This window comes from Chanos chanos, chromosome 9 (assembly GCF_902362185.1).
Source record: "Chanos chanos chromosome 9, fChaCha1.1, whole genome shotgun sequence".
Classification (NCBI taxonomy): domain Eukaryota; kingdom Metazoa; phylum Chordata; class Actinopteri; order Gonorynchiformes; family Chanidae; genus Chanos; species Chanos chanos.
Window position 1 is genome coordinate 15,495,957 of NC_044503.1, and position 12,500 is coordinate 15,508,456.

A 12,500-nucleotide genomic window follows, 5' to 3' on the forward strand; every position below is an offset into this window, starting at 1 on the left:
AGTTATATTCTTATTCCTTGGTTCTACTCTTATTCTTTAGTTCTATTCTTATTCTTTTGTTCTATTCTCACTCTTTATCTATATTCTTATAATTTAGTTATATTCTAATTCTTTAGTTCTATTCTTAAATTAATTCTATTCTCCTCCAGGTCTGGATCTGGAAGCCACGCTCACTTTTCTTCTCTTTATTGTTCACTGATTTCTTAGCTCAATTCATTCCTCTATTCATTCTTACTGTCCTCAACAGTTTCCTGTCCGCAACCTGGCCTCATTTCCTCACCTCTCTCTCTCTCTCTCTCTCTCTCTCTCTCTCTCTCTGTCTCTTTTTCTCTCTTTCTCTCTTTCTCCCTGTCTGTCTGTCTGTCTGTCTGCCTGTCTTTCTTTCTCTGTCTCTCTCAATTTTTTCAACTGATAGAAGCTTTATTGGCATTTCTGTACTGCAGTATTGCCAAAGCATTGGCCTGATGATAAACAATAAACAGTATGATGATCAACAGTAAACAATAATTGAATAAACAGACAGGTAATATAGTCAAAAAAAACCCATATGAATCATTAAAAACAAATCAATCGTTTGGAAACTTAGTTAAATGTAAAAATAATGAATTTACCCGCTGTCCAACTTCGTTCAAAGTTTCTCCCTTAGCTTGGGACAGGCTTCTACGGATCTACTTCCTCTCATTAGTCGTCCTGGATCTTCTCTGATATGAAACTTAATTTTGGTTTTATTTGGCAGGGCCGTAAAATGTGGTATTGTTTTTTTCAAATTTGTGGAGAAAAAATCAAATTATTTGATTGTTGTGACAGTGTTACAGGAAATGATTCTGTTTTTACCTCTCTGTCTATGTAGAGAGAGCAGAACCTCTCCACTCTGGGTAACCAGGTCTGTCTGTGATGGCCTTTTTTCAATGGTTACAGTATGGTTACGTATGGTTCTCTCTCTCTTTCTCTCTCTCTCTCTCTCTCTCTCTCTTTCTCTGTTTTTCTCTCTGTCTTTTGTGATCTATGGCTGGAGAGAGCAGAGTTTTTGGCTTGTACAGTTAATTTTTGAGGTCTGAAACAGAATATGTTAGGATGAGGTTTCGGTACGCCCCCTCCCTCCCAAGTGCAGATGGTAGGCCACTCTGTTCGAAGTGCATGTTTTTGACAACGCACATAGTTTCAGGTTATGGAGCTCTGCTTCTCTCTCTCTCTCTCGCTCTCTCTCTCTCTCTCTCTCTGTCTCTCTCTCTCTCAGTGCTACTCCTGAAAGAAAGCTCATTTTCTCCCATGCTGACTGTAAGGAGATTGAATAGGACTATCTCTCTCTCAGAGACTGTAATACAGGGGAAGTAAAGAGGTGTATGAGGCTTTTCTTGCCTTGACCTCGGTGTGTTCGGGTTATCGCTGTTTGCTTGCTGTGTGTCTACTGATTTATGAATGTCTGCTGCTTGTTTTATTGGTGGAGAATAAGTTCTAATCAGCGAGAAGGTGCGGTTTTTACCTCCGGGCATAAAATCTCAAAAATACTGTCTTATTAAAAACACATGTGCTCCTGTATACGTTAATGATAGTGGATGTGTGTGTGTGTGCACGGGAGTGTATGTGCACGGGTGTGTATGTGTGAATGTGTGTATACGTGTGTGTCTGCTTGTGTGTATGTGTGTGCGTGCGTGTGTGTGTGTGTGTGTTTATCTGCAGTCTGCATATGTGTGTTTTTGAAGATGTCTTTCATTCTGTCATAATTTACATATTGTATTGCAGGCTTGTGAGTATAAATTAATAAGAACATGCATGTGTGTGTGTGTGTGTGTGTGTGTTTGCAGGCTCGGAGAATAAGAGCGTGGTATTGGCCAGTACAGCCATTCAGCTTCTGGATGAGAGGAAGTCTCCCATTGCCGCAGGTAAGACTCAAAGCTTTGCATAGGGACTGGATCTGTCAAGTTTTATGCGTGCGTGTGTGTGTGTGATAAGGACAGAGGTTCTGTAAGGTTAAGGAGCTGCATTTGTTTGGCTGCATTTCTCAGTCTGTTGAAACTCTCTGAGTTCAGAACTCATTTGGTTATGCACCATCAGAGGGGCTGCACACTGCCCACATCATCGTGTATACACACAGCATCCCCACAGCTTATTCTCACACACACACACACACACACACACACACACACACACACACACACACATACACAGAGAGAGAGAGAGAGAGAGAGAATTTGCAAATATAAGTTAGGACTCAGTGAGCCTTTGAGAGCACAGTCCATAGTGTAAAGACACACACACACACACACACACACACACACACACACACACACACACAAAGGAAAAAACTGCTGAATGTCAGGGCTGTGCCCAAAAAAACAAAAAAAGATCCACACACTCCGCTGCACACAGGACATTGTTTTGCCTGAAGAAACACAAGCAAAAGAATACGTGCACACACACACACACACACACACACACACACACACACACACGCTCACACACACATGCACGTGCGCGTGCACACCACACACACACAATAATGCAGAGCATACACAGCCATTTTTTCTTAATTTTTTCTCAATAAATTTAATCTCAAAGTCTCAAAATGACTCTATGGCACTGTACATCGATGAGCACGCCAACTATATTGCAATTACACCACCTCTCTCTGAAAATACAAACAACTAACCACACAGACACACACACACACACACTGACTCTCACGTCAACACTCTCTTCACAGTGACCAGTTTCCCAATAGGCTGAATTCATTAAAGCTGAACAGAGAATTACTCACAGTCCAACAGTTTTGACTCATGGAGAAAAAAAGAGCACACTGGTCTTTTTTCATGTTTTTCTTAATACAAATGTAGCATCTGAAATATCCGTCATCTTAAGTGGTTTTGAAGGCGAAGTGGCAGTAGTCAGTGGCATGTTGTCCCTGCTGATTGGATGAGATGTTTTCTTGGGAGAAAGAATTAGTTATTATTGTGTAATCTGTGTGTCAGGGATTATTGTGTATTTTGTGTGTTAGGGATTATTGTGTAATCTGTGTGGTAGAGATTATTGTGTATTCTGTGTGTTATGGATTAATGTGTATTCTCTGTGTTAGGGATTATTACTGTGTAATCTGTGTGGTAGAGATTATTGTGTAGTCTGTGCGTTCAGGATTATTGTGTAGTCTGTGCGTTAGGGATTATTGTGTGGTCTGTGCGTTTAGACAGAACACTGACCTCACATTATGGGCTACTGACTGACTTTGCATTGGCAAGTCAGGACGCATTTCCTCCGACGACTTTAAGCTTCCAGAACGTTCTGACAGTGTTAAGGCAACCCGACAGCCCCAATGACATCACTCTCCCTGGGCTATCGTGGCTTGTGCATATCTGAGAGAGCACGTGTGTGTGTGTGTGTGTGTGTGTGTGTGTGTGTGTGTGTGTGTGTGTTAAAATTATTGTGATGCAGTTGGTCTCTGATGTGAACGGCCTTGGTTTGGGGCAGTCTGGCCCTCACGTTGTCAGGTCTGTTCTCTGAGAGCAGTGTCTCTGACGTGGCTTTTTATATGTCGACTGTGCGAATAGGAACATGTGTGCGGTCAGCGTGTGATCAGCGAAAGGAAGTGTATTTTTACTCTTGAGACAGAGAGATAACAGCACACACATAAAAAAAAATATTCAGCAGATGTTGAGCAATAATATTGCTTCTCTTCTGTTCTGTTCTGTTCTGTTCTGTTCTGTTCTTTTCTCTTCTCTTCTCTTCTCTTCTCTTCTCTTCTCTTCTCTTCTCTTCTCTTCTCTTCTCTGTTTGCTTTCTGTATTTTGTAATCCATAGCTTGCATTTCTGTTCATTTGTTATGTATTGGATTAAATGTACCTCTGTGAAAAGGTCCTGATGTGTCCTTCACACTTCTTCTCACCTTGTGTGTCTTTGCACATTAGAGTGAGTGTAAGAGAGAGAGAGAGAGAGAGAGAGAGAAAGGAGGGGGTTGTATGTCAATCCAGTTTGTAGTAAGATGACATGTTAGCTATTACCCCACCGTTTGTCTGTCTCAGTATTGCCATTAATGCTGTAATCCTACTCTCACAAACACACCAGTCCTGAAACCCTGTGCTATAGCATAATCTACACACCCTCTTCATCTTAGTGCCACCATTACTAACCACCATTACAAATCATTCATATGGCTTTTCTGTATGTCTGTTGCTTTTGACGATTTCTTGAAATGGCTTTGAAACTGGTCACTGGCCACTGTTCACACGCACACACACACGCGTATGCTGAAGACACAGTGGCACACACACACACACACACACACACACACACACACATACACAGCAGCTGCCTGTTTGACCAGTCAATCTTTGATAGGTCCATAAATAAATATAATCCATTCGACTCACGCAACTAAAGTAGCACATAACATCAAAACACCACACACTCAAATATGTACATATTGCTATTCAGTGCTAATGAATCAGATGTATGCCTGAATCTCTCTTATCCCTCTTTACACGTCAGGGACGTGGTTCAGTGGTAACTGATATGTGTCTTGAGAGGTGTCTTTGGCCTAGCAGGAGTTTGAGAGGTCTTAGTCATATAGATAGTGCATACTGGACCACAGGGGAACTTCCTGTTCTCTGAGCAGTCATGTCTGTTCATCCATCTTAAAGGGAAGAAATGTGTTGAAAGAAAGACAGATTGAAGAGAGGAACATATTGTGCTTTAAAAAGGCAAGATATTTATATAAGGGAGGACCAGGACTGTGTGTGAGTGTGTGTGTGTGTGTGTGTGTGTGTGTGTGTGTGTGCATGTGTGTATGTGTGTGTGTATGTGTGTCAGCTTTCAGATCTCAAGCTATAGCATTCTCCAGTGGTTCTTTTGCCTCCGTGCCCTTTGCCTCTCTGTCCTGCCCGGCCAGAACCGCGGCCGCGCTAACCGCCGCTTGCTCCGCCTTCTTCAGTTCCCGCTGGTATTTCGCCATGATGGCCGCGTACGCACAGCCGTACACGGCCGCCGCCAGCATCATGAGACAGACGATGCCACACACCACGCCGGTGATGACCACCGTGGCGATGGCGTGTCGCAGGCTGACTGGCCGGGGCCTCTGTTTGGGCTCGCACTCGGGTAGTGGGGCCAGCTCTCCGGCCAGGACGGGCACCTGCTCGCTGGGGTGGAGGTGACTCCGGAGCTGGTGGTGCTTTGACTCCAGGTGGTGGATGTTAGCGAACAGGTAGTGGAAACTGGTGGACATGCAGGCGTGAAACAGCTGGTAGGGGACCTCCTGCAGGTCTCTCTCTTTCATTAGATGAGGCTGAGTGCACGTTACCTCATCCACCACTCCACCTGAGAGAGAGAGAGAGAGAGAGAGAGAGAAACAGAGAGAGTTAGAGGGACAGAGAGAGAGAGGGAGAAAGGGAAGGAGGGAGAGTGTGGAGTGTTGGAGAATGATTTTTATAATTTTGCATATCTGTGAGATTTAGGGACATATTCGTTGGGGAAGAGACCTCAAAAACAGAAAGAGCAGTTAACCGAACAGTCAAAGTCCTCAAAAACAGATAGAACAGTCAACAGGACAGCCACAGAAAACAGAGCGATGCTTACAAGTCAGTGGTTTAAAACAGTTTGTTTTTACTTCAGTGGAGAGGAGCGACGGAAACTGTGAGATGAGGGTGACTGGATTCAGTCATTCTGTTTCATATGAAGAGATAGTAGCACACTTGTGTCATTATGCTGCCCTGATAGCAACAGTCCTGCACTCATACAGCCAATCTGATCATCCTGATCTTGACTGGTTAAACTTGATTTGTCAGTGACCAGAGGATGAGGAGCATAGGAATTGATAGAGTAACGGTTCTCTCAGTAAATCTCAGTAAATTTCCAGGTGTAATAGTAAATCTCAGCAACCGGGAGTTCACTGCTTTTCATCTCTTTTTACATTGACATGTAATGCCCCTCAGAAACTCAAAGCAACATTTTGCTTTTAATATTCTAATATTCAACAGGTTCAAATGGTCACTTTCATCTCAGTGGGAGACACATTCCATTTGTGGGATTTCATGATTAATGCCCTTTATGATGTCATACTTCCATCAGCCAATCCCTGTCCTATATGTCCCTGCCACTGTCTGGCACTGTCCAAGTGTAACAGTGCAGGTCTGCCGATACATTTGATTATGTGCTGGTTTCCGTGATGATTTACACTGTCTCTTACTGTCCTCAGTCATACAGAGACAATTAACATGTGACCAAATCATTTGTCAACCCTGTTCTGAATGCTCGTTATTAAAATGTCTCCCTCTCTCTGCCCCCCCCCCCCCCCCCATATTGCCTTGCATTCCTCATGAATACACAGTATTGAAATAGACTTTAATTGACTTTCCAGTCATGCGCCACACACACAAACACACACACACACACACACTCCAAAAAAACAAAAACAAAAACAAAAAAATCATGGCTCTGAGATGCTTTGGGTTGTATTCAGGTCAGCGCTCTCCCAGAATGCCTTTCACAGAGTGCTGATAAGTTAGTAGTTTGCCCTCTCCTCACCTGCAAGTGACCAAATCTACTGAATTTATTGTTGTATTTACTCCTGCATTTCTTTCCTGCCCATTTTAGGAGCTATTGTGTCCTGTTGTTTGTGTCCTGTTGTTTGTGTCCTGTTGTTTGTGTTGTTATGCTGTGATAGTAGATATGTAATTATACAGTATTTGTTTATGTGTGTGTAATACCTGTGATTGCTGAAGGATGAGCACAGATGTGCGCGTACGTGTATGTGTACAGACGTGTGTGAATGTGTGTGTGTGTGTGTGTGTTTTGTATACAGATCTCACTCAGCTATGCAGACTATTCATGCCGTTCATTCTTTGCGTTCATTCTCACCCGACTGTCATCTCAGAAGACCAGATGACCCTAAGATTTAAAAGAGTTTCTCCATCTAGACTCCTGTTGACATCCACAGTGTCATATGGTCTCCTGTCCAATCCACAGCACACTATTCCTGTATTCCTAATGCACTTGGCCTGCGCTTGGCCATGTTAAATCAGCCAAACCAGACAACTCATTCTTTCTAACTTGACCGCTTTGCACTGATTTCAAGTCATGAGTACAAACAAAAACCACTTTCAATTTCCACTTTTCCAGGACTGCTGTCAACTGAATATGGACTATGTATTGGAATATGGACTATGAATATGTACTATGTATTTATCATAAATTAACAGTTTTATTGACAAATTTCATTCATCTCTCATCCATGCTAATTCACAGGGCTGAGCTCAGAGTGAATTGAGAATGCTTCAGTGATTCCAATACAGTTCTTTAGTTTGTCCTTTGCCATATTAGTAAACCAGACAGGGAATTGTAATAGTACCAGAAATACTGGTGGTAACAGTATCAGTGGGGGTGGTAATTGTAGTCAAAGTAATTATTCTTGTAGCAATTGTAGCAGTAACTCTAGTGGTAGTAGTGCTACTAATTGTAGTTGTAGTTGTTCTTGTAATCGTAGCAGTAATTGTAGTTGTAGTAGTGGCAGTAAGTGTACTTGTAGTTGTGATTGTAATTGTAGCAGTAATTGTTGTACTAATAGTGGTAGTAATTTTGGTAGAAGTAATTGTTTTTGTAATTGTAGCGGTTACTGTAGAAGTAGTAGTAGTAATTATAGTTGTAGTTGTTGCTGTAATTGTAGGAGTAATTGTTGTAGTAGGAATAGTAATGCGTTTAGTGGTGATAATAGAATGAAAGTTAGAATTTTAGATTTTGAAGTGGTACAAATCAGACCTAGATGTCAGTATCAATGAAGCCACAACAGTTTGTAGTAATTGGTGTCTCGCTTCCTAGCAATAGCAAATCTCTCTCAAAGGACAGAGGTATCATAGTACTGCCTGTGTTAGAGCGTTACAGAGGTCACACTGGTCTCCGACACAAACACTCCTATCAGACTGTTTTGCTTTTCTGGCTATAAATACAGCCAGTGCAGTGTGTGTGTGTGTGTGTGTGTGTGTGTGTGTGTGTGTGTGTGTGTGTGTGTGTGTGTGAGTGGGCGTGTGTGAGTGGGGGTGTGTGTGCGTGTGTGTGTGAGGCCAAAGGGAACAGCTGTGACATGGCATCCTCATTACTCATCTGATAAATATAATAATTATGATATTGCCTGTGCAGATTGTCTCTATAATTGGACAGCATATTTAGCTGGTTTAATCCTGCTGGCCTGTCACACACACACACATGCACATACACACATGCACACAGACACACACACACACACACATGCACACATGTCCGTGTTATTTTCCTTTTCTATCACTAGCAGCTTTAGTTCAATAAAGTATCCATTGACCTGAGAAACTGACATTCTTGCTCGAATCTGCGCTTTCACCAAAACTAAACTTAGACCAGTTCTGTTTCTGTAACGAGATTTTAAAATCAGTCAGTCAGCAAAATCAACTAGACAACAAACTCACAAAGCCATTACACTTAATCATGAGTGCACTATGTAAATATTTTATCATATATTAGCACAAATTAATTTGTGATAAATATTTGCACCGTAAATTAGTTGTACTCAGTTCAGAATGGAATCGAGAATGCTTCAATAATTCCAGTCTTGAGTTTACATTGAATTCGAATTGGAGTAGTAAACAGCTATAGTTTTGGAATTCAAATTTGAATTAAGGGGAACAGAATGAAATTCATTTAAACTCACTGAAATTCATGTATTCAGTATGAAGTGCAGTTTATGTAAATTAAACCGCAGTGTGAAAGTAAAGCCATAGTGCTGAATGGTAGATTGAAGTAAAAGAAAAATGACTGTTTAATGTTTTACATTCTAACATTTTGCACTACAGTGTTTGTGTATATAAACCTAAAACAGAAATAATATGTAAATAAACAATAACTGAAATATAAAATGTCTTTGTTTCACTGATAAAACAGTGAAATTGTTAAAGCTCAAATGTATGTGATAAAAGATGATCTTTCACAGTATTGTTTGTAAACGTTGAAATAAAAGCACCTTTATTTTAAGATGTTCTTTGAGGTATGTAGAGTAGGAGTGAGATGCTATTAAACATATTAATATTAAACCCAAATGTTCACAGAATGGTACCACAAACTCACATACTGTAGAGTCAGAGCACACACACAATGTTAACCGTCCTCAATGTAACATATTCAAAAGAGAAAAGTATAAACTGCTATTGCAAGTATTGAGATTAAAACATGGAAGCGTGTGTTAAGTATTTCATGTACGTAATGGTATATAAACACTGACAGAATATAAACGTTGATAAAATACATGAGCTGATTTCAGAGAAAGCATGGTGTTAGGGGGTATGTGGTTCTGCATGAACGGTCTAAATAAAGAATTAGAAGTTGTTTTGAATTTCGCCGAATAAAATTCACTTCCTGTCATTCATATTCAAATTACAATTCCATTTCTGTCCCCTCTGAATCATGAGACAGGCAGATGGATAGATAGATAGAAAGATAGATAGATAGATAGATAGATACATAGATAGATAGATAGATAGATAGATAGATAGATAGATAGATAGACAGATAGATAGACACTTTATGCATCCTGAGGGAAATCAGAACACCAATACACAAGAATAGCAAAACCACAGCAGTGAAGTGATAGTGTAGCTACTAGAACCACTACAGATGCCTGTCACTATCATACAGTATGTGCCAATGGAGGTAGTGATAGTGTAGCTACTAGATCCACTACAGATGCCTGTCACTATCATACAGTATGTGCCAATGGAGGTAGTGATAGTGTAGCTACTAGATCCACTACAGATGCCTGTCACTATCATACAGTATGTGCCAATGGAGGTAGTGCAGATGCAAGGTGATTACAGCGCAAGAATAATAATTAATGTATATGATATAAAACACAAATTGGAGATCATGGCTAGTTCAATACAAATTCAAAACTTGTGAATTTCTCCACTTGTGAATTTCTCTCATTTTAAACCGAACACAATAATGCTAATTCTTCTCTATCAGTGCTCAAGTTACTTTAAAATCTGTTTTAAAAAAAAGCTCCCAACAGAAGAAACTGAAAAATATCCATTGAAAAAAACATATATATTATTTCAGTTTCTCAGTTCCCTGAATCACTAGCTGACAAAGGCCTGGCAGTTCCAAACTGTATGCAGATCCAGTAAGCACATCTCTGTTGAAAACGTACAATGGAATATATTTGAAACCTCCACATGGACTCTACCCTCTAGCCCTTTGTGCCCAAAGCCATACCTCTGAAAATGAAGGTCTCCAGCCACAGTTTGAGACCAATGAGGTGGCAGTCGCACCTCCACGGATTCCCGCTCAGCTGCAGCACCTCCAGGCTCTCCAGGGCGTCCAGGTGAACCCGATCCAACTTCTGCATCCTGTTGTGCCGCAGCGAGAGCCTCTTTAGATGTCTGAAGCTGTCGGCCAGCGCCCCCGGCAACCCCACGATGTTGTTGTGTGATAGGTCCAGCTGAGACAGGTTCCGTATGGGTCCGAGGAACCGTCGGTCCAGCTCTCTGATGGAGTTGTTGGCCAGGCTGAGACTACTCAGGGCCCTGAGACCCAGGAGAGCGCTGGGAGAGACCATGGTGATGGAGTTATTGGTGAGATCCAGCACACGTAGCCCAGGCGTCTCGCGGAACGACATGGAACCCAAGCCACGGATACGGTTGTCCTGGAGATAGAGCTCCAGGGTTTCCGGGTGGAGCTTCCGTGGGATGTCGTAAAGGCCCCGGCCTCGGCAGTCTACCACTTTGGTGTGATTGTCACACCAGCATTCCTTAGGGCATGGAGACACCGTTTGGACCAGTAGCAGAGCAGCTAATAGACAAACCACACCTCCTGAGGAGAGACACAAACTCAGTGTTAAGAGAACATGTTTGAAAACCTCAGGAACGTTTGTAAAGACCAGGTACTACATACATGATATTTGAGGGAATAGCATTGCATGAGATTGCTATTCTGAATGAATGGATATGAAAAAATCCAGAAACTTCTGTGAATATGAACTTTGAGCCCTACCTTTGGGCGGCCTGAATTGCAACAGCCATGGTACATGAACAAGTTATAGTTTGATTTTAAATGATGAAATAGAATTAACTTTCTTAAAAGAGGAAGTGACCAAAAACAGTAGCAAAACCAGTTTTCAACACACTAATGTCTGGCAAAGCCAGGGAGCTAATTTATTCATGAATTGTCTGCTCTTATCATGAATTGATTGTTTTCTAAATTGCAAAATTATGCCAAAGGGCAGAACAGTGTGTTTTCTTTTCTTTTCCTATTTCTTTTTTACTGCAAATGAAATGAACTCCATTATTAGGTAAATCTGTGTTTTTCAGTAGAACAAGCATTTCTGAACTAACTAGCTGCCACATTTATTTTACCATCAGCAGTGAGTTTATAGAAGCATTAAATTACAAGGCAAGTTAGTTTTCAATTACCATGTGTTTGGTCTACAATACCCATATAGATAACATCATGAGAAGGCACTTAACACTTGGCAGCAGTTTCTGCAGGGAATGATTGAACACTGGGAATAACCTGTCCTCATCACTGGATCATTGGATCACACACACGTACAGTGAATTTTCTTTTTTCTCATAACTACAAGAGTAATACTTTATTTCTATTTTATATAGAGGAATGTGAGTGGTAGCTACCTCTTAGAAAGAGTGTGTGTGTGTGTGTGTGTGTGTGCGCGCGTGTGTGTATGTGTATGTGCGCGCGCGCGTGTTTGTGTATGTGCGTGTGCTTGTGTGTTTGCGCGCGTGTGTGTGTGCGTGCGTGCGTTTGTGTGTGTGTGTGTGTGTGTGTTTGTATGGTTGTGTCATATTTATAGGAGCATGCAGGGTGAATGAAGTGCTGATCCTGAAACCTGAAGCCTGGCGCCGGAAACACTCATCAGCACGAGAGCACACAGTGAGAGTGAGAGGGACAGAGAGACACTTAGTGTTACAGACTTACACTGGACTCACATGACAGTCACTGAGTCTGACTGCCGCTTAGTTTGATGATTACTTTTGATTGGAAAATAATTTGGTTAAATGCTTTAGCTATCCCTTGGTCCATGTTGTTGAAAAACTGTAATACTAGTAAAGACTGTAATAATAGTAAAGCTGTTTTTTCCTGCTGATCTGCTTTAGTTGTAGCATGCCTTGTTGAGTAAAGCCCACAGGCAGAATTACCCATGATAACTTGGTGCATCTGACCTGACAGGTGCATCTGGATTCTCTTTACAGGAAAACATGTAGCCTGCTCTACACACACACATCGCAGCAAGCAGCATCTCTCTCTCTCTCCCTCTCTCTCTCTCTCTCTCTCTCTCTCTTTCCATTGACTAGTTTTGTGTTGTAATGAGTCAGCTTTGGTGTGTTTGCTGTGAAGACGCTGGTATTTAGCCTGATCTGATTGGCTAAATGAAGAGTGCCAGTGTGGCTAAGGGGTGGGGCATGGCTGAGTGTAGTGTCTCTTTAAGTGAGTGAACCCTCAGTGGACACACAGAATGGATGGAATCAGGCACAAAGCCA

The 12,500-nt window shown here is 41.6% G+C and overlaps 1 protein-coding gene across 1 annotated transcript in view; it reads left to right on the forward strand.

The window, feature by feature from the left end:
- cacna2d3a (calcium channel, voltage-dependent, alpha 2/delta subunit 3a) overlaps nucleotides 1-12,500 on the forward strand; it is a 172,846-nt gene that overhangs the window by 129,369 nt on the left and 30,977 nt on the right. The window contains exon 27 of the mRNA XM_030785246.1: nucleotides 1,806-1,883. Coding sequence (XP_030641106.1) covers nucleotides 1,806-1,883 — 78 coding nt within the window. The remainder of the gene's footprint in view (nucleotides 1-1,805; nucleotides 1,884-12,500) is intronic.